Raw genomic sequence first — 23211 nt, 5'->3', positions numbered from 1 at the left:
CATCTAAGCAATGATATTAAAGCAATAATACCTACTGTTCTAAAATCTGAGTAACAAGAACTCTTTTGTTTTACCTGGAATTTGGAAGCTTTGAAGGAGTGGAAAAATATCTATAGAATCCGAATCCTCCCATCTGAAATTTGGTTGACTCTTTGACATTTAAAAACTTTAAATTTAAAAACACAGGGGAGAAATCACATAAATGCTTGGAGTGTGGAAAGAGCTTTGCTTCGAGGTCACACCTTACTTACCATCAACATATCCACACTGGGGAGAAACCACATAAATGCTTGGAGTGTGGAAAGAGGTTTGCTCAGAGAGGAAATCAAGCTACTGATCGACAAATCCATACTGGCGAGAAACCATATAAATGCCCTCCCTCTCATGATCTGCCCAAGGTCATAGAATTGGCATTGCTGACAGATGGCCATCTAACCTCTTTTTAAAAACCTTCAGGGAAGGATAGCATACCACCTCCCGAGGAAGCCTGTTCCACTGAGGAACCCTCTAACTGTTAGAGAATTCTTCCTAACGTCTAGATGAAAACTCATTGATTTAATTTCAACCCACTGGTTCTGGAGCAACAGAAAACAACTTGGCATCATCCTCCATATGACTGCCCTTCAAGTACTTCAAGATAGTTATCATATCCCTCTCAGTCTTCTTCTCATAGGCTAAACATACCCAGCTCTGCATTTTTCCTCAGTGGGGACCTAAAGCATCTCATGCTGGTCTCCTCTCCTCCATTTTATTTAAACCTTCCTTGTTCTACCTTTTACTTCCATGGGTGATCTCCAGGTTTCTGTTGGTCACCTGGAATCATAATCTGATTTCCCCATTTGTTAGGAATGTGTGCCCTGGATCCTGCTCTCTAAAATCACAGTAACCAATCCTTAGTATGTATTATAAATCAATCACTAACTCAGGGCACCTTCCCTCACTGACTCAAAGAGACAGCCATCTGCTACTTTAAAAAAAAATGCCTGTAGAAAAATGTTGTAGCCAGCTAACGTCCTGCCTCTAACCTGCCCTCCAGGTTCAGGGGAGGGGCTGTGGCTCAGTGGTAGAGCATCTGCTTGGCATGCAGAAAGTCCCAGGTTCAATTCCCAGCATCTCCAGTTGAAGAGACTAGGCAAGAAGGTGATGTGAAAGACCTCTGCCTTCGACCCTGGAGAGCCGATGCCGGTCTGAGTAGACATACTGACTTTGATGGACCATGGGTCTGATTCAGTATAAGGCAGCTTCATGTGTTCATGTGACTCTCCTTCCTGTCATAAACAGAGTCCCTTACTGCAATTTCTTGTTCAAGAAATACATTGGTTTTTGTTTCAAACCTATAATAGAACAGTCAAAGTTGGAAAACAACTGTGCTGTTGCTTGAGATCCAGCAAGCTGTGACCTTTTGCAAATGAGATAAGTGTCTAGGTGCTGGGAGGCCTATGCTTTTATTTATCCTGACTCCTTTCTAGTTTCCCAAGGCCGAGAACTGTGGAGCCACATCCCATCCAATTAGCCAAGATGAAATCATGAGCCTTGGCACCTTTGAGAAGTGGGAGGGCTTAGCCTGCAAATAAGCCCCTCCCCTTTATCTCACTCTGACCCTTCTTGGGTCACCTGGCTGGTAATGTGGTCACGTAGTTAAGTGACATCACCAGCGACGGATTTGATTGATCAAATGAACTCAGGCCAACTCAGACCCTTGGTCGTAAAAGTTTAGCATTTTCAGTCTACTTCCGTGCCTTTTTTATGGGTCAGACTTGCTGTCTGTCCATGCCGATGCTTGGAAAGAGTAGACTTTGAGGCTTATCGCACCCATCCTGGCAAACGTTTCACAACCCTTTTTAATACGTAACATTCCTCCCCACCCACCCCACACCTCATTTTCCTGTTTTGGTCATGAAACCAGTTTGGGAGCATATAAAGGTAAAGGTCCCCTGTGCAAGTACCGGGTCATTCCTGACCCATGGGGTGACGTCACATCCCGACGTTTTCTAGGCAGACTTTGTTTATGGGGTGGTTTGCCAGTGCCTTTCCTAGTCATCTTCCCTTTACCCCCAGCAAGCTGGGTACTCATTTTACCTACCTCGGAAGGATGGAAGGCTGAGTCAACCTTGAGCCGGCTACCTGAAACTGACTTCCGTCAGGATCGAACTCAGGTCGTGAGCAGAGCTTCGACTGCAGTACTGCAGCTTTACCACTCTGCGCCACAGGGCTCCTTGGGAGCATATAATGCCTGTAATATCCCAAAACAGTTTTATGATGATGTAAAAACTTACTCCTTTCCTATAACGTACTGCCCTTGGGTGCGATAACTCCAAGACACGTTGGGGACCCTTCTCTCTGCACACACCCACTTTCCCAGCTGCCCTCTGACTCCTCCCCTCCTGGTCACACCTCCTCCACCTCCACCTCAGGTCACCTGGTCACTCTTGTGGTCACTCCTCTCTGTTTTCTGTTGGCGGTTTGGCTTCCGTCCTCCTTTTTCTTTTAACCATCTGCTTTTCCTACCATTGAGACAAAGGGAGGCTTGATCGTTGAGACGTTGCTATGGGACATGGAAGCTGAATGTATTTTCCAGGAAAGTGGGGAGGGACATGCCATGACTTCTTGTTGGATCAATGAAACCTGAAACTTCTCGCCTCCTGGTCCCACCACCTCAGGTCACCTGGTCACTCTTGTGATCACTACTCTTTTTTTCTGGTGGCGGTTTGGCTTCCGTCCTCCGTTTTTTTTAACCATCTGCTTTTCCTACCGTTGGGACAAAGGGAGGCTTGATCGTTGAGACGTTGCTAAGGGACATGGAAGCTGAGTGTATTTTCCAGGAAAGTGGGGAAGGACGTGCCATGACTTCTTGTTGGATCAATGAAACCTGAAACTTCTCGCCTTAGGTGGTGCCCTGGACGTGGTTCCAAGAGGGGGGTGAGACATCTGCATGTGGGTTTATGGAGGTCCTGGGTGGCTTTTATGCCTTGTACTTGGGCGAGTGGCTGGGACCCTAAATGGGGTGGGGGGAGGCAGGCGCGCAAAATGCTGCCTGGCTACACCCTATGGCAGGAGGGTTTTCCCCCCATCTAACTTTGGACATTGATATTGTTCAAGACTTTCTATTCCTTGGCTCCAACATCAACCAAAAGGGAGACTGCAGCCAAGAAATCAGAAGGAGATTGAGATTGAGATTGGGAAGGGCAGCCATGAAGGAGCTAGAAAATATTTGAAGTGTAAGGATGTGTCACTGGCCACCAAGACTAGATTAATTCATGCCATCGTATTCCCTATTACTATGTATGGGTGCTAAAGCTGGACAGTGAAGAAAGCTGATAGGAAGAAAATAGATTCCTTTGAATTGTGGTGTTGGAGGAGAGTGTTACGGATTCTGTGGACTGCCCCCCCCCCAAAAAAAAACATCAGTGGGTCATAGATCTAATCAAACCTCCACAGTTCTTGTGGAGGGATGGGATTTGGATTCAGGGCACGATGTGGCTTATAGAGTGATTTGAATATTGTATTAGTGGATAAATAGTGCGCTGAACGTATAATTTTTGTTTTTCTTTTTATGTATATATTTTATATTTTATATTTTTTTTCTTTTCTTTTTTTTGGGTGTTTATTATGAAAATAAAAAAATTAAAAAAAAATAGATCTAATCAAGCCTGAACTGACCCTAGAAGCTAAAATGACTAAACTGAGGCTATCGTATTTTGGTCAAGTCATGAGACAACAAGAGTCACTTGAAAAGAGAGTCATGCTAGGCAAAGTTGAGGGCAGCAGGAAAAGAGCAAGACCCAACAAGAGATGGATTGACTCAATAAAGGAAGCCACAGCCTTCAATTTGCAAGATCTGAGCAAGGCTGTCAAAGAGAGGACATTTTGTAGGACTTTCATTCATAGGGTCGCCATGAGTCGGAAGTGACTTGACGGCACTTAACAAAAACACACAACTTTGGAACTCCAAGGGAGGGGGAGGGAGCCCTGCGACCCACATTATGGCCTCTGATAGATGCTTATGAGCAATGCTGCTGGGGTGGGTACATGTGCCGCCTCGCCTTGACCTACAACTGTGAGTCAAGGAGAGGTGGCATGCAATCCCACCCAAGCACCATTTCTCATAAGCTCTTGATTTTAAATGGCCAGGCTGCAGATCGAGCACTTGTTTCCCCCCGTCTTTCCAGTCACTTGCTGTTGGATCAATAAAAACCTAGATTTGCCTCTCTCTAGATGCACATTTTCCCCATCAGAATTCTTGAAACTGCACGGGGGCTTATTTTTGAGTTTTGAGAATATGGCTGGGGAAAATGTGCATCTAGAGCAGTGGTTCCCAAACTTTTTTTGACCAGGGACCACTAGGACTTTTTTGTTCGGTTCAGGGACCCCAAGGATCAAAATAAAAATTCCGAGAATTTGAAAATAAACTTTAATCATAACTGTTAGTTAAACATTAAACTTAGAATAATATTTGAATATATATATATTATAATAGAGAACTTTTAATTGAAAATATTAATTTATTATGGGTTTATAACTTTGCTTCGTGGGCCTTAATTTAGTTCTCACGGACCCCTGGGGGTCCACGGACCCCAGGTTGGGAACCAGTGATCTAGAGAGTGGCAAATCCAAGGCAAAACCTCCCATGTGAACATTTGCGTGCGCGAGAAACAAGTGTCGGGACACATCAGCCCATCGTCCTATCGCCCTGATGCATGAACGATTCCATGCATGCGCTCCAAAAAGCTGGGGGAGGTGGGGGGAACACAAGCAACGTCACGATTACCTGGTGCTCCCTTCACACACCCTTTTCTTTTGTGTGCACTATTTCTGGGAAGTGCGCTTTGAAAGCAAATGTTTCAGAGACGTTAGAAACGGAAGCAAAAGCTAAAAGGGCCGGAGGGTGTGTTGGGGAGAATAGGAATTCGCATCCAACACCATCGCTTTTAAGGTATTTCCCATACATTTCCCGGACTGGGTGCGATTACCCTCTTTGAATGCTGGAGGATTGCAGCTGGAAAGGTAACATTTGGTAATCAGAACGAATGTTATTACTGTGTTATTAGTGCTTTTGATTTCGCCTTTGTTATTTTAAGCTTTACAGTTCACTGTTTTTTGAAATATTCTTGCACAATTTTATTAAATCACAGGCATCTTTGTCTTTTAGCCTGGCACGGCTTAATTGCTGTCCTCCTGTTGGCACTCCCTGACATTTCCCAAAAAGGTTTCCTTGGAAGCATTTGCGGTGGTCGCTGTCCCAGAATCCTCTCCTGTGTTCATCTCTGCAAGGCTCTCTGAGACACAAAACAGGGCAGTTGTTCCCCTGTTCTGTATGTGCCTCGTGGGACTTGCTCGCGTTGTTACACTGGCAGAACTTCCATTTAGGCTGGGAAGGAGGGAACCAGATCTTTTAACCCTTGCTCTCCTAGCTGGGCAGGATTCCCTTGCCCAATCCTGAGTTTGGGAAGTGAAGCCCTCGTGATGCCGTGGCACCCATTTATCTAATCACATTAGAGCACATGTCTCACTAGTTTATTGCCTATCTCAGTCCATCCAAATTGCAGTCCATTTTGTCCTTCTCTGGCAGCAGGGCATATGGTCATCTTCTTGCATGAAACTAATCTCCGCTTTGCTGGCAATGTGGGTGTTTTATCACTCTCTTCCCTATGAAAAATTGTTGTTCCCTGAGTTTGGAGTACCCCAGGGAAACATGTTGACGTTTGGCTGCTGAGCTTCAGGGCAGAACTCCACAGTGTTCTCCTGGATAGCTTTCTAGACATACGGGCAGTTTCAGGTGCCCCCAGGGGAACATGTTGATGTTTGGGAGGGAGGCAGTTGACTCTCCCTAGGGAGGGAGTTCCAAAGTAAAAAGAGGGGCAAAAAACCCAGAAAGAGTGGTTGTGTTCAAAAAGGGGTGGGGGAGAAAGACAAAACAAAATGCAGGGGAAAGGACACAGCAACACAGATTGTTACAGGCTTTGACATAGTAGAACACATGTACTATGATATTGGTGTTGTACATATGTAGAATTATTCACTATAAAATCTAGCTACACATATGAACAAACAAAACAGCAGAGGCTTCCATTTCCTTTTTTATAAATTTTTATTATTTTTTCAAATAAAAAAATGAATACAAAAAACAAAAATATAGAAAATTACGTAATAAGAATTACATGTAGATAAAATAAGACAATCCAGAATACATTCTTCGCCATCTTATTACATTTGTTCGTTCTACTATTACTATTTTCATTCCCACCCACCCCCACAAGTGTACCCACCACTGTGTAGGACTTCCGGAGAAGTGTCTAAGCAGTTTATTAATACAATATTTTAACAATAATTAAAACTACAAAAATTGTATTAGAACTTGTTCACTATGTTAGTAAAATTCATTTTTGCCAGCTTGTCCCAAAATACTGTCAGCACAGATGTGCAGCAGTCTTTTTCTTCTCATTCTGTGACCTTTTCCAACTTAGGCAATGAGAAACGTATTCTCAGCATTGAACCGAGTTCAAAGAACAGGTGTTTGAGTACTATATTTTCATGGCGATGAGTGTGTAATTATCCAATTAGTACTCCATATGAGTGCAGCAAAGGGTCATCTAGAAATACGCTGATTGAGATGCTGATTTAAACATGAAAACGTGATGCTATTGATAAATGAATGGGTTCAATCTCACCGGATTTTGCTATAGATGAAATGATGGTAAAACGATAAAACTAGTTGTAGATAGTATAACAGGAGATCCTGATAGAGGAGGAGGTCCATATTTGGTCATGGAGGGGGAAGCCACTGAGCATGTGCAGTAGAAATGAGACTTTTGTGATTATCACTGACAACCTCATTAGAGGGGATTGAAACAGTATACAGTATACATACAGGCACAGAAAGGCTAGACCTCTCTCTCAGGGGGTCTCAGAAGATGGTATTGGTGTGTGTGTGTGTGTGTATATATATATATATATATATATATATATATAATGTGAATTAGATACTTTGAACTAAATCAGACTGCTTTATATTTTAAGTATTGGATTTTAAAACTGAATAGTATGTAGAACTTGCTTGCTTTACTGTATACATTGTTACTGAACATTACGACTTTGTAATAGTTGCATATACACATACCTATATATATATACACACACATAATTACATTGAGGTATATCAATAAAAAGACTTGCTTTTTTAAGAAGGTAAAGTTGTGGAGTCCTGCTTAGTAGATGACTAACTGAATAAGGTAACATACCACTTCTCAGGAAGAAGGGGTCAATTCCAAGAACTTTGTCACTCGAAAGGCACTGGCCCCGCTTCAAGGCATTCAAAGGAAAAGCAAGACGTTTGAAGTAGCTAAGCCAAGCGTGTTACATACAGTGTTGCTTGTTCAGTCGAGGCCGGGGTATGAAACAGAGATTTGGGAGGGACCTCGGAGGTCATCTAGTCGAGAGCCCCGAGGTCAGTGAAGGAGGGGGAGCGCTCATCGCATGCTCAGGAGGGCGTTTGGTACAGCATCGTCTAAGTATGCTTCTGTTGGGGACATAATTGATGGCGGTGAATGACTTATTCTTGTTTTTTTTTGTAATTATTCCAAACTGTCTCATCGCATTCTCAGGAGGGCCGGGTGGGAGAGAAAGGGGGCGGTGGGATCCGGTCTTCCCCGCCCTCTGCCCTTAAACCGGAGCGAGGCCCGCTGGGCCCAACGACGCCGCCTCCGGCCGGGCGAACCCATGAGGGGGTCCCTTCCTTTGTGGCCCAGGGCAGGGAGTCAGGCCAGGGGTTAAGGAGGGCGAGTGCGAACTCCTAGAGCGGCCTCCCCCGAGGGGAAGGAAGGAAGGAAGGAAGGAAGCCCGCGCGGCCTCCCGGCGCTCTTCCTTCCGGCGAGGAGGGGACGAGGCCCGCCGGAGGGTTTGGAGCGGCAGGTGAGCCCGGGAAGGGGGCAAAAAGCGCCTCCCTGGTCCCCAGCGAGGAGGAGGAGGGGGGGGAGCTGCACTGGGGGTCTGGCGAAGGGGATCCTGCAGGGTTCATCCCCCGGGGACCCCAAAGCGCAGCAAGAAGACCCCGACCCCCTTCCCCCCCCCTCTGCTGTCTGCAAGAGCTGCTCTTGTAGTGCCCTAATTAACTTAGTTTATAGAGAAAACATATATGCTGTCACATATATGCATATTCACATAGCATAATACACACACACACACACATATAGATTCTTATGTACAGATCTAGAATCACTTTGCATTATGGGTAACATGTACTTTGGTCAAGCTACATTCATTGCTGAGGAGCCTGGGTCAGAGTGACCCAGCAAGCAGTTTGCAGGCAGCTGACTAGGTGAGGTCATTCCCTCTTGGTACAGGCAGGTTGCTTAATTAAGCCTGGAGCTTTGATTTAAGACAAGACATGTCATCTTGGAATGTGAAGCTGTGCCTCCTCATTAACCATTATGCAACGCCTTGAAGAGCATTTTCTATTGGGTATGCAAATAACTGCTTATACGTCCAAAAAGTTTATTGAACAGTTCAGTGTTACGTGTGTATTACGTTTCTGTAACCACCCATTATCAAAGTCTATATCCATGCTTGCAATCCTTTGATGTGTGTGGAAATTGCTCTGCGCTTTAGGCAATTTTCACCAGCATTTTGTTATATTGGCCAATAAAAAAACCTGCTTTGATTCTTCAGCTTCCAACTGTTTTATTGTGATTGAATATTAATTCAATAAGGCAGTAGAACATTACACTCTTCCCCGGAGGCCCTGAGCTGAGCTCCTCCCTGCAACTCGGTCTCTGCACGGGCGGCTCTTGGCTTCTGTGCATCCAGCTGCCGCCTGCAAGCTCCAGCCAAAAAAAATCACCTCTCTTTTGGCATTGGGGGGTGGTCTCGCCCATCCGCCTGGCTTGGTGGCGGGGCAGGCGGGGGACCCGAAAAGGCCTGCAGGGGTTTCTTCTTGCTGTTCCGGAAGAGCAGGGTTGTTTTTTCTTTGAAAGGCTCCCTTCTCCACTTCGGCAGCTGGGCCCCCTTGGGTGGCCTTTAGTGGTGCAGGATCTCTCCTGGCTGGAAACCTGCCTCTCCTCTTGGGGTCACGGGCACGTGGGGCAGCCCAACCCCCTTCTTGATGCGCCACCAAGATCTCAAAAGTCAGCGTCGGGTTTCTCAAACCAGCCGCAAACTGAAGGATCTCTGCCTCGCTTTGTTTTCTTGTAGGGCAAAAATCTAGATCTACCAAATGGGAACCCACAAGGACTTGGGGGAAGCCTCTCATTGCCCCCTCCTCCCCTATTTCCTCTTTCCCTTTCCTGAAAGCCCCCTTAGCCTCTCCCCTTTTCTTTTCTTTAATAGAATTTTTATTGACAGAAAAAAGAAAAACATTTTTAACCACAAAAAGAGATTACAGAAAGAAATTATACCATTAAAAGTGAAAAAAAAGAAATCCCCTTCCCTCCCATGTGATATGTGCTCACCCACCCCCCTTTGTGACTTCTGGAGAGGTACCTCTTACCTTTATGTCATCCCCTCTATATTTGTAGAAAAGGGCCAGAGTCCAGTAGTACCTTAAAGACTAACAAAAATATTTTCTGGCAGGGTGTGAGCTTTCGTGAGCCACAGCTCACTTCTTCAGATACAGCTTAGAAAGTGAATCCATCTGTCTTTAAGTAGAGGAGAGTGGATTCAGACAAGCATTCGTATGTAAATATTAACAGTATGTAAATGTGAATAGCAGGCGTGATGGGCTTAGGTGTGGTATGCAGAAGAGTCTGTGATGTCCAGGGGAGAGATGGGTGTGGAGAAATCAGCATTGGTAATGAGCCATGAATGCAAGGTCTTCATTCAGCCCAGGTAAATGCATTGACTTTAGTTTGAATATCAACTGTAATTCAGCAGTTTCTCTTTCCAATCTCCCTTTGAAATTCCTTTAAAAACTCATACCCTACCAGAAAATATTCTTGTTCGTCTTTAAGGTGCTACTGGACTCTTGCCCTTTTCTACTACTTCAGACAGACTAACATGGCTACCCTCTATATTTGGTTGTTCTTTATTACTATATTTATATTTACAACTCTTTCACAATCTTCGTAAAATCAGTCTTTGCCGTGTTAGCCCAGTGTACAAAGGCCTTATGCCAATATGTATTAAACTCTTCTACATCATTTCCATGTATACTATTGGTTAATTCGGCCATTTGTACAAAATATAATAGTTTATCTCTCCAATCCTTTAAAAGGAGCCTAGTTTCTCCCCTCCTGGTTTTAGCTATTATTCTTGCAGCCGCAAAAGTATAGTGACAAATCGTCTTATCTGATTTCTCCATTTCTTTTGGTAATAAGCCTATTAGGCAGGATTCCGGTTTACATTTTATGTAATCAACTTGTTAGTTTCTCTTATAACGTTTTTGCAAAAAAAAATTACTAAATCACAAGTCCACCAAGCATGGAAAAATGTGCCTTTATATTCTTTACACCTCCAACATTTATCAGAGATAGATTTATCCATTTTGGCCAGTATCACTGGGGTTTTATACCATCTATAAAACATATATATATTCTCTCTTATACTACTAGCAATTGTAAATTTAATTTCTTTTTTCCAAAGTCTTTCCCAATCTTCCAACTATATAGTATGTCCTATATCTACTGCCCATGATATCATAACCGTTTTGACTCTTTCTTGTTCTAAATTGTAAGCTAATATCAATTGGTACATTTTGGCTATCATGCCTTTATTTTCCGATTCTAATATTACCTCCAAAGTTGATTTCTTATCTATAAACCCTAACCTTTGATCTTTTTGAAATATATCATTTAATTGGAAGTGTTTAAACCAATCTGGAATACCTAACTCTTCCTTACTTTTTAGTTTCCATTGACCTTTTCCATACTTTATATATTCCCTATAAGTCTTGCAATGTGGGTCCATATTAGGACCTCTTCTTGAAAAAGCCTCCAGGGGTCTAAGCCTTCCTGGAGTTTTAGATTCAAAGCCTCTTTTGTATCTCTTCCAGACTTGTAGTAAACTAGCTCTAATAATATGGTGCTTAAAATCTTTATTTACCTTGTCTTTGTCATACCATAAATATGCATGCCAGCCAAGTCTCAAATTATGTCCTTCTAAATCTAATAATCTGGTATTGTCTAATATAATCCATTGTCTTAACCAGACAAAACAGGTCGCTTCATAATACCATCTTAAATCCAGGAGAGCCAAACCTCCTCTATCTTTAGCATCTATAAGATGTTTATAAGAGATTCTATGTCTCCAGACATAGGCTGAAAGTATGTGACTGGTCCAAAATTACCCAATGAGTTTCTGTAGCATGATGGGGATTCGAATCTGGGTCTCACAGTCCCTGGAAGTAGCTTCCAGGCTTCGGGTTGCCATCCTCCAGGTGGGACCTGGAGATCTCCCAGAATTCCACCTGGACACCAGATGACAGAGATCATCTGACCCCCTGGAGAAAATGGCCGCTATGGAGGGTAGATGCTGTCGTGCGCTTAGGACCCTTCAGAGTTCAAAATCAGGGGAGGAGCCGTGGCTCAATGGTAGAGCATCTGCTTGGCATGCAGAAGGTCCTAGGTTCAATCCCCGGCATCTCCAGTTAAACGGACTAGGAAAGTAGGTGATGTGAAAGAGACCTCTACCGGAGATTTTGGAGAGCTGCTCCCAATCTGAGTAGACAAGACTGACTTTGATGAACCAAAGGTCTGATTCAGTATAAGGCAGCTTCATGTGTTGGTGTGTCTTCCTGCCTCTTCTCCGGCTCCTCCACAGCTCTGCTGATTTCTGTGAACAAACCCAGCTGCTGTTTGGATCCTCTGCAGTTGTATGCAGCAGGATTGGGCATCTCTGGGACTCTTTAAGTGACACCACCCTGCGTCTTGTTCCCTATCTGTAGCTTTCCAAGGTAAAGGTAGTCCCCTTTGCAAGCACTGGGTCGTTATGACCCACGGGGAGACGTCACAACATGACGTTTGGTAGGCAGACTCTGTTTTACGGGGTGGTTTGCCATTCCCTTCCCCATTTATCTACACACTGCCCCCAGCAAGCTGGGTGCTCATTTTTCCAACCTCAGAAGGATGGCAGGTCAAGTCCACCTTGAGCCGGCTTCCCTGTCTGCACCACTTAACTCTCAGGGACCCCAATCCCCTGGCCTCAGTCATCTTTATTTAATGTTTCTCAAATCATTTATCGCTCCATTTGTATCCCCAGTGGGGACCCAAAGTGGCTTGCCGTGTTCTCCCTTTCTCCAGTTTATCCTCAAAACAGCCTTGTAAGGTATGTCAGCCTCAGGGAGTGTGACTGGCCCAAGGTCACCCAGCAAGCTTCTGAGGCAGAGTGGGGATTCGAACCTGTGTCTCCCAGATCTAACCTGACAATCTCACCACTACACTGCTTGTCCCCTCCTGCTACTTATCCACTCATTTCAGAGTTAGGCTGTGGTAGCAAAATAACAACCTTGGTTCTAGTAGGAGCTTTTGTGAATTAGAGTTCACTTCTTCAGATGCAGATGTCACATGTGCGCATGTATGTATACACACACACACCAAATGTCAATCCAAATATCAATCTTGGCTTCACAGGTGGTCAGAGATCCGTCTCTTGCCTGAACAGAAGAATCTGGCACAGGAGGGAGGTGTTCTGCCGTCCAGATGGAGCCTCTTTGAACAGGATGAGGGCAGAGTCGGACTCAACTATCCTTGAATCAAGAAAAGGTCCCGATGCCTCCGAGGCTGGGAGCAGAAAGGAACTGTGGAAAGGAACCATGCAAAAGAGCCCGGAAGACAACTTCCTCCCTCCAGATGTGCATCGCCAGCAATTCCGGCAGCTCCGTTACCAGGAGGCAGAGGGGCCCCGAGAGGTCTGCAGCCAACTCCACCGACTTTGTCTCCAGTGGCTGAAGCCAGAAAGGCACAGCAAGAAGGAGGTGCTGGACCTGGTGATCCTGGAGCAATTCCTGTCCGTCCTGCCCCCAGAGATGGGGAACTGGATCAGGGAATGTGGGCCGGAGACCAGTTGCCAAGCGGTGGCCCTGGCAGAAGGCTTCCTCTTGAGCCAGGCAGAGGACAAGAATCAGGACCATCAGGTGACAGGGTTTCATCTTTGTAGTGTTGGGGGGATGGGGACAGGATAAGATCCAGGATATCCTCAAAATCGACATGGGTTGCCCCACCTTTTTGGAAGCCCTCCTAGCCTGCTTCTTGCTTTTCTCATCAGCCTCTCCTTTCTGGGATCTCCACTTCTGTTTCAGATGCAGGAGAAGATCCGGAAGGAACATTTCCACAAAGCAGCTTTTCTGGGTAAGATTGACAGGCCCACTGCACGGCCTCCCCGAGTGTAGGTGCTCTGATACCCCCCCTTTTGTCCTGGGTGGGAAAGATGTTTCGCTCCAGCTTCTTAGTTTAGAAATTCTGGTTGGGGAGGTAAAAACCTAGAATTGATTAAATTTCTTTGCAAGATAATTGGACGAATACAGTCAGGAAGTTGAGGACAACATTTGCTCCAAACTGAAATGATGGTTAATGTCAAAAATTGTGAAAATACTGCATTGGGCCAATAAAAAGGGGGACAATATCTTAAGATGTCAGGAGCTCTTAGGCCGTAGGAACTTCTGATACTTTCAGAGAAAGACCTTTTTGTTTCCCAGTTTTCAACTAGGCGAGAAGTGTCCAGAGTTGAGAAACCTTGAAAACAGGGTTGTGGAAGGCGGCAGTCGGGTGCTTTCAAAACTCTGTTTCATCTGACTAGGAATTGAGTGCCAGGGTACGGAAAGTCTTGTCCAAAAGTGGTCTCACCCATATTTGGCAGTAGGACATCACTGGCCTTGTCATTCTCTATGAATATGATATTTTGTGAGCCTTATCATCACTAAAATGTTCATATATTTATTATTAATACGTTTAACAGGTTCTTTTATACTCCTGCTTTCTATCTGGGACTCGAGGCAGAATATACGAATGATTAAAAATCAATCAGTAACCAGATTAGGTATTATTCGTTAAGCAGATTAGATATTATAATGTTGGGCCATCAACAGATTGGAAGGTGAGATCCACTTGGAGAGGAGTGATTAGTGGAATGCCTCAGGGATCTGTTCTGGGCCCTGTTTTGTTCAACATCTTTATAAATGATTTGGATGAATAGAGGGGATGCTTATTACATTTACAGATGATACTACATTGGGAAGGGTAGAAAATACGGTAAAAGACAGAGCCCGGATACAGGATGATCTTGACATGCTGGAGAATTGGCCTAAAAGGAATTAAATGCATTTCAACAGAGATAAATGTAAAGTTCTGCATTTACACAGGAAAAATCAAATGCTTAATTATAGGATGGGGGAGACTTGTCTCAGCAGTAGTGTGTGTGAAAAGGGTCTTGGGATCTTAGTAGGTCAAACGCTGAACATGAGCCAGCAGTGTGATGCGGTAGCTAAAAAGGCAAATGCGATCTGGGGCTGCATCAGTAGAAGTATAGTGTCCAGATCACGTGAGGTGATAGTATCACTTTACTCTGCTCTGGTTAGACCTCACCTAGAGCTTTGTGTTTAGATAATCTTGACAAGCTGGAGAATTGGGCTAAAACAAATTAAATGCATTTCAACAGAGATAAATGTAAAGTTCTGCTTTTAGGCATGATAATTATAGGATGGGGAAACTTGTCTCAGCAGCAAAAAGGATCTTGGGGTCTTAGTAGGTGAAACACTGAACGTGAGGCAGCAGTGTGATGCGGTAGCTAAAAAGGCAAATGCAATCTGGGGCTGCATCAGCAGAAGTATAGTGTCCAGATCACGTGAGGTGATGGTATCACTTTACTCTGCTCTGGTTAGACCTCACCTAGACCTTTGTGTTTAGTTTTGGGCACCACCACTTAACAAGAATGTAGACAAGCTGGAATGCGTCCAGAGGAGGGCAACAAAGATGGTGAGGGGGGTCTGGAGACCAAGTCCTGTGAGGAAAGATTGCAGGAGCTGGGTATGTTTATCCTGAAGAGGAGAACACTGAAAGGGGGATATGATAACCATCTTCAAGTACCTGACGGGCTGCCACATAGAGGATGGTGCCAAGTTGTTTTCTGTTGCCCCAGAAGGTCTGACCAGAAGCAATGGGTTGAAATTAAATCAAAGGACTTCCTGTTTAGACAGTAGGAAGAACTTTCTAACAGGGCAGTTCCTCAGTGGAACAGGCTTCCTCAGGAGGTGGTGGACTCTCTTTCCCTGGAAGTTTTTAAGCAGAGGCTAGATGGACATCGGTCAGCAATGCTGATTCTATGACCTTAGGCAGATCATGAGAGGGAGGGCATCTTGGCCATCTTCTGGGCATGAAGTGTGGGTCACTAGGGGTGTGGGGGGGAGTTAGGTGTGAATTTCCTGCATTGTGCAGGGGGTTGGACTAGAAGATGCTGGTGGTCCCTTCCAACTCGACGATCTTATGATTCTATATTTGAATTTAACAAAGATTCTCAGTAAGATGCAATAATGTGTTTGGGTTAGGATGGGGGGAAATTCAGAAGAAGTGAGGTGACTCTAATAGAGAGGATGTGTCAGTGGCCTCTTTTCACTGTGTCACCCAGCTGGGATGTCAAGAAGGGAAGCGTTTGGTATTCCACTAGTCGCAAGGCTGCCTTTTCCCATATGTTCTCTTCTTGCCCACCATTGTGAAATTTAGTACCTGTGTTTCTGCCCATGGGTTTAATAGGACCTGTTAGTTCTTCCTTATGGATTCTGGACAGACCACGGTTTTGTATAGATTTGTCAAAAGTGTGGAAGCAAAAAATTATCCTAAATAGGGATTCAAGGATAGTTGCAACCCTGAGCCAATACGGGGAGAACCTTATTCCATTCCCCCTCAAGGAACTGAAAGGCAAAGTACTAGGAGAGCATAAAGTGCCATAGAGCTACCTTTTTATACTTCCAGGTGGTGCCTTAAAACCAACGATGGATTCTTTGCCGTCTCTTTCTGGCAGAGGGAAAGCAGCTTCCATGCGGCCTGATCGGGTAAGTTTGGAAATACGGCTCACGCCCCTGGGTGCTTCCCCCACCGTCCGTAGGCCCAGGAGAATCTCTCTGTGTCACTTTTCCTCGGCTGCTATTTCTCCTGCTTGCTGGATAGAAAATGAAAACGTCTGATGGAGGTCTGAGTCTTGAACATCAACATTTTAATATCGTCCTTTTGGATTGCACTTAGAAGGGGAAGAATTCTTATGTTTTTTGTGACAACAGAGAAATATTTGTTTGTTTCTCTTTTCAGGGTCCGGTGACCTTTGAGGAGGTGTGTGTTCATTTCACTGAGGAGGAGTGGGCTCTGCTGGATCCGGACCAAAGAAGGATTCACAAGGAAGTCATGGAGGACAATTATCAGAATGTGGCCTCTCTGGGTAAGGCTCTCCTTTCCCTTGATTCACAGATGCTGAAGGCCAAAGAAGGGCTCCAGCTCTGACCTGGATGGCCCAGGCTAGCCTGATCTAGGAAGCTAAGCATGGTTGGCCCTGTTTAGTATTTAGTTAGTCAATTGCATCTTGGCCATCTTCTGGGCATGAAGTATGGGTCACTGGGTGTAGGGGGGCACAGGGAGGTAGTTCAGAATTTCCTGCATTGTGAAAGGGTTTGGACTAGATAACCCTGGTGATCCCTTCCAACTCTAAGATTCAATGCAACCTGACAGCACTTTCCACCACCACCAATAAAAGACCCTGGTAGAGCCAGTGTGGTGTAGTGGTTAAGATCAGACGCTAATTGGGAGATTCGGGTTTGATTCCCCACTCCTCCACATGAAGCCTGCAGGGTGACCTTGGGCCAGTCACAGTTCTCTCAAAACTCTCTCCAGGCATGCAACGGCAAAACACCTCTGAACATCTCACGTGGAAACCTTACAGGGTTGCTATAAGTCAGCTGTGACTTGACGTACTTTCCCTGACTTCCAGGGCTCTTCCGATGGATATTCTCAGAGGGGATATGTAGAAAGTCCTTAGACAGGGAAGGGAAGTTGTTCTGCATATGTACTGGAGTCTGTAAATATCAGTGTGTAAGCTAGTTTGTACATAGCCCTCAGTATGCATTTTCTAAAGTTCAAAGAATTAGCTTGCCTCAAGAACATTACAGCCTCGCATAGGAAGGAAAAGTGTGGGGTGGCAGAGGGGGTGATTTGGGGTCCCTTTGCTTTGTTCATTCTACTTGCGCCACTGTAGGCTTAGGCATGGTTCACAGTGAGTAAAAGAGACTGGAGATCCCTGAAGAACATAGTAAGAAAAATGGGATTTTAGCAGGGGAAGTTTGGCTCTGTCATGATGAGCTTCACTTGCTGAATTCCTGCCTGCCTGGCTTCTCTTGAGTTCAGTTGGGAGGGTGCTGTTTCCCTGTTCTGGGCTGGAGAGAAGGAGAAGAGAATGTATGCCGTTCTGAGCACTTTTCAGGTTGAGTGGTATGAAAAATGTCCTCAAAATAGAAAACAGATGATAAGTCTTTTAAAAATGTAAATGGGAGTTTTGGGGATCCATCACCACCTGTTCGTATCTTGGAGGGACTGTGGGGTCTCTTCAAAGGGAGAGGAGCCCTTAGACAGTGGCTCTTCATCAGAGCCACAGTGTACTGGGATGTTGGATCCTGCTTGCCTTGGGAGGAGGTTAAGATACCGTATCCTGGTGGCTATGTATTGGCCTAGGCTTGATTTGAAAATCTGAATATTTCTTCAACGTTGGGATGTCTGGAAGTCACCCGTTTGCTTCTTTCTCCCAAAGAAGGATGTCTGGTTCCCAAACCACATTGCATATCCTCATTTGAAGAAGCAGGAGACCTGCTTGTCCAAGATGCAGAAGAGAGAGATCAGCAGATATCTGCTTACTTGTGTGGTGGAAGTGTGTAGGACATCTCTTGGGCTAAATTTCCCCAGCTGGAGACAACAGCCCAAAGAATGACCAGGAAAGCTTTCTGAAGGGTGAAAGAGAAGTTAAAACTGGGGGGTGGGGAATGCTGGCTTAGCTGGATATGTTTATAGAGTGCTCGTCTTAACTGATCAATTTAAAAAGCCATGGGCACAAGAAGAACATCATAATAGCCACTCAAAAATATCACAAGAACACTTCTCTGGTCAGAAGAAGACCATAACAGAGCTCAACTCCAAAGTTAAAGCCTGGTTGGAAAGACATGCTTTGGCCTTGCTTTGAAAAGATAGGAAGATGAGCTTCAGTGGAGCTTCAAAGGGAGGGTCATTCCCCAGATGAGGGGCCACCTGCCTCAGCACTGCAAGCAGGGTCCCAGAACACAGAGCTTGAGCGGCCAAATTTACCTGGGGGTAGAGAGTATGGTGAGCTATATATGTTTGGAGCTCAGATTGAGATTCCATACTTCAGGAGTATAGCTCTACTTCAAACTCTCTAGTCAATGCAATCAGTGCTGTGTTTGAATCAAGGAAGAGATTGGCTAGAGATCCCTGAAATCCAGCCTCCCCTTCCACACAGTGGTCAACAGGAGTCCCTGGAGATGCAGATCCAAAGCACCTTTCTTTACAGAGAGATTGCTTCTAAACATGGAGGTTCCACTGAGCCACCGTGTCTCTGATCGAACTACCCACCAAAATCAGCAACAAATTAATACAGGGCAGGATTTGTTTCCCCTTCAAGGGATTTTTGTTATGTCATTATCAAGAGCCATTAACGGCCTTGTATTCTTTTTTTTTTTTTTTTGAAAATTTTATTGGTTTTTATAATATAAATTTTCCATGTTAACAAACAACAATATACGTAGTATTAAAAACTAAATCATAGATAATGTTGTTATAATTGTTTAAATGCTAAATAAAAATAAAAAATAAAGGAAAATTTATTGACTTCCCCATCACCTCCGTCCGCCTCTTAATAAAGTATTCTATCCCATCGTGATATGGTCTGATCTTAATTATTCTTATATCTCAATTAGGTTTCGATCACATTATAATATCAATATAATTGAATACGTTTCTTTATGTTAACAATGTCATCTAGATCAGATTAAAAGGTACTCTTCCATTTTCCCCAGTCCTAGTTCATATTCACAATACTTCATCCAAGCCTCCCATTCCCCCATAAATTGAACATTGTCTTTTTGATTTAAAATAGCTGTAAGTTTTGCCATTTCCACCAGTTCAAACATTTTCATAGTCCAGTCTTTTTTCCCAGGAGTGTCTGCCCCTTTCCATTTTGCTGCATAAAGCAGTCTTGCAGCTGTAGTCGCGTAAATCAAAAAAGTCCTTTGTTTTAACAAATCATCAGGTATCATACTTAATAGCATCATTTCTGGTGTTTTGGGTATATTTTTTGTACTATTAGTCTTAATTCGTTATAAATCATATCCCAAAAATCCTTAGCTTTGTCACAAGTCCACCACATATGATAAAAAGAACCAACTTCTTTATTACATTTCCAACATTTAGGGGATGTCACTTTGTAGATCTTTGCAATCTTCTTAGGCGTTAAATGCCATCTATACATCATTTTATAGATATTTTCTCGAATTGACTGCGCATTTATTCCTTTGAGGTCTTTCGCCCATAGTCTTTCCCATTTGTTTAGGGCAATATCATGTCCCACAGTTTGAGCCCAATTAATCATTGTTGGTTTGATTATTTCCTGCTCACAATAAATTGTTAAAAGAAGATTATACATTTTAGAAATCAGTTGAGTATTATTATCTAATAGCATCCTGTGAAAAGGTGATTTTTCTTTAGAGAATCCATTCTTCATATCTTGTGTAAATACTGATTTAATTTGATGATATTGAAGCCATTGTAAATCGTCTTTAAGTAACTGAAAGTCTTTTAGTGAGCTTTTCTTTCCTTCCCAGTTAATTAACTCTTGGTAGGTGATAAATTTGTCCAATCTAAGTGGGCGTAATGTCAACGGCCTTGTATTCTTGATTCCGCTATTCCTTGAATGTCTTACCAGTCTTTTCTCTTTATTCCAGAGGCTGACTGTCCATGGAAAAAATCCGAGAAAGAACCCAAACCCCTCCTATTCAACATAAAAGAGCAGAAAAGAAACACTGGAAAAAACCGGAAGAGGGCGAATGAATGCTCTGCCCCTGAAGGTTCTGAATCCCAGGTGTCTGATACACACAGAAGAATTAATCTAGGGGAGAAAGCTGATAAATACTCGGAGAGTAGAAGGAGCTTGGGTTGGAAGAGAGCCTCTTCTGGCCATCAGCGACTCCATAACAGAGAGATACATGAATGCCTGGAGTGTGGAAGGAGCTTTGCTAAGAATTGCCTCCTTGCTGCTCATCGACGAATCCACACTGGGGAGAAACCATATAAATGCTTGGAGTGTGGAAAGAGCTTTGCTTCGAGGTCAGACCTTACTCAACATCAACGCATCCACACTGGGGAGAGACCATATAAATGCTTGGGGTGTGGAAAGAGCTTTGCTCAGAGAGGTCACCTAGCTATTCATCGACGAATCCACACTGGGGAGAAACCACATAAATGCTTGGAGTGTGGAAAGACCTTTGCTCAGAGAGGTAGCCTAGCTACTCATCGACGAATCCACACTGGTGAGAAACCATATAAATGCTTGGAGTGTGGAAAGAGCTTTACTCAGAGAGGTTACCTAGCTATTCATCAACGAATCCACACTAGGGAGAGACCGCATAAATGCTTGGAGTGTGAAAAGTGCTTTGCTTCAAGTTCAAAACTTACTCGACATCAACATATCCACACAGGGGAGAAACCACATAAATGCTTGGAGTGTGGAAAGAGCTTTGCTACGAGGTCACACCATACTTATCATCAACATATCCACACGGGGGAGAAACCATATAAATGTTTGGAGTGTGGAAAGAGCTTTGCTTCGAGGTCACACCTTACTTACCATCAACATATCCACACTGGGGAGAAATCATACAAATGCTTGGAGTATGGAAAGAGCTTTGCTTCAAGTTCACAGGTTACTCAACATCAACGCATCCACACTGGAGAGAAACCATATAAATGCTTGGAATGTGGAAAGAGCTTTGCTCAGAGAGGTTACCTAGCTATTCATCGACGAATCCACACTGGGGAGAAACCATATAAATGCTTGGATTGTGGAAAGAGTTTTGCTTCAAGTTCAAAGCTTACTGAGCATCAATATATCCACACAGGAGAAAAATTACATAAATGCTTGGAGTGTGGAAAGAGCTTTTTTTCGAGGTCACACCTTACTTACCATCAACATATCCACACAGGGGAGAAACCACATAAATTCTTGGAGTGTGAGAAGACCTTTTCTCAGAGTTCACAGCTTACTCAACATCAAAATATCCACATAGCGGAGAAACCACATAAATGCTTGGAGTGTGGAAAGAGCTTTGCTCAGAGAGGTTACCTAGCTATTCATCTACGAATCCACACTGGGGAGAAACCATATAAATGCTTGGAGTGTGAGAAGACCTTTGCTTCGAGGTCACACCTTACTTACCATCAACATATCCACACAGGGGAGAAACCACATAAATGCTTGGAGTGTGAGAAGAGCTTTGCTTCAAGTTCACAGCTTACTCAACATCAACATATCCACATAGTGGAGAAACCATATAAATGTTTGGAGTGTGGAAAGAGCTTTGCTCAGAGACGTTACCTAGCTATTCATCGACGAGTGCACACTGGTGAGAAACCATATAAATGCTTGGATTGTGGAAAGGGCTTTGCTCAGAGAGATAAGCTAGTTATTCATCGACGAATGCACACTGGGGAGAAACCATATAAGTGCTTGGATTGTGGAAAGAGCTTTGCTTCGAGGTCACAGCTTACTCGACATCAACATATCCACATGGGAGAAACCACATAAATTCTTGGAGTGTGGAAAGAGCTTTGCTTTTGAGTTCATCCCTTATTAGACATCAACATATCCACACTGGGGAGAAACCATATAAATGCTTGAATTGTGGGAAGAGCTTTGCTTCAAGTTCACAGCTTAGTCACCATCAACATATCCACATGGAGAAAAAACCGTATAAATGCTTGGAGTGTGGAAAGAGCTTTGCTCAGAGAGGAAATCTAGCTAGTAATCGACACATCCATACTGGCGAGTAACCATATAAATGCTTGGAGTGTGGACAGAGCTTTGCTCAGAGAGGTAACCTAGCTATTCATTGACAAATCCACACTGGGAAGAAACCATATAAATGCTTGAATTGTTGAAAGAGCTTTGCTGCAAGTTCAAAGCTTACTGAGCATCAATATATCCACACAAGAGAAAAACCACATAAATGCTTGGAGTGTGGAACGACCTTTGCTTTGAGTTCATCCCTTATTAGACATCAACATATCCACACTGGGGAGAAACCATGTAAATGCTTGGAGTGTGGAAAGAGCTTTTCTCGAAAGACATACCTTAAAGTACACCAAAGAATTCACACGGGAGAAACCATATAAATGTTAAGCCATGTTTTGCATAAAATAATTCACCCAGGAGAGAAACCCTACAAGCATCATCCTCCAGCTCTGCCTTTTTCCTCAGCATCTCATGCTGGTCTCCTCTCCTCCATTTTATTTAAACCTTGTTCTACCTTTTACTTCTATGGGTGATCATCTCCAGGTTTCTGTTGGTCACCTGGAATCATAATCTAATTTCCCCATTTGTTAGGAATGTGTGCCCTGGATCCTTGCCCATCCTGCTCTCTAAAATCACAATAACCAATCCTTAGTATGTATTATAAATCAATCACTAACTCAGGGCACCTTCCCTCACCGACCCAGAGACAGTTAGCCATCTTCTACTTTAAAAAAATGCCTGTAGAAAAATGGTTCTTGTAGGTTATCCGGGCTATGTGACCGTGGTCTTGGTATTTTTTTTCCTGACGTTTCGCCACCAGCTGTGGCAGGCATCTTCAGAGGAGTAACACTGAAGGACAGTGTCTCTCAGTGTCAAGTGTGTAGGAAGAGTAATATATAGTCAGAAACTCTTCTGTTAAAGTTGTGCTGATGTTTATGAATTTCAATGGCTTCTCATAAACCTCAGCACAACTTTAACAGAAAAGAAGAGACTTTAAGAATGAATAAGGCTTGACTTCCTATTCTGAAAAGCTCCAGACTAACAAAGACTACAGTCCACAATAGCCATGCAGATTAGCTTTGGCTTTCACACATTAACAGATCACTTCAGGATACAATGGTTCCATATTAACATACCACACCCTCAGCACATTATCTTTGATACTTTTTGCAGGACAATGATTCAGCTCAAACCCATCTCTTTCTGACTATATATTACTCTTCCTACACACTTGAC

The 23211-nt window shown here is 43.8% G+C and overlaps 1 protein-coding gene across 1 annotated transcript; it reads left to right on the top strand.

Moving 5' to 3' along the window:
• Nucleotides 1-12739: 12739 nt before the first annotated feature.
• LOC130493436 (zinc finger protein OZF-like) lies at nt 12740-21423 on the top strand (the record flags this gene model as incomplete). The annotated part of the gene is made up of 3 exons (XM_056867173.1): nt 12740-12835; nt 13226-13274; nt 19910-21423. Coding segments are annotated over exons 1-3 (1659 nt in total), but the record flags the coding sequence as incomplete, so codon positions are not given.
• Between the last annotated feature and the right edge of the window lie 1788 nt (nt 21424-23211).

This window comes from Euleptes europaea, chromosome 1 (assembly GCF_029931775.1).
Source record: "Euleptes europaea isolate rEulEur1 chromosome 1, rEulEur1.hap1, whole genome shotgun sequence".
Classification (NCBI taxonomy): domain Eukaryota; kingdom Metazoa; phylum Chordata; class Lepidosauria; order Squamata; family Sphaerodactylidae; genus Euleptes; species Euleptes europaea.
This window is presented reverse-complemented; position numbering and strand designations above follow the sequence as displayed.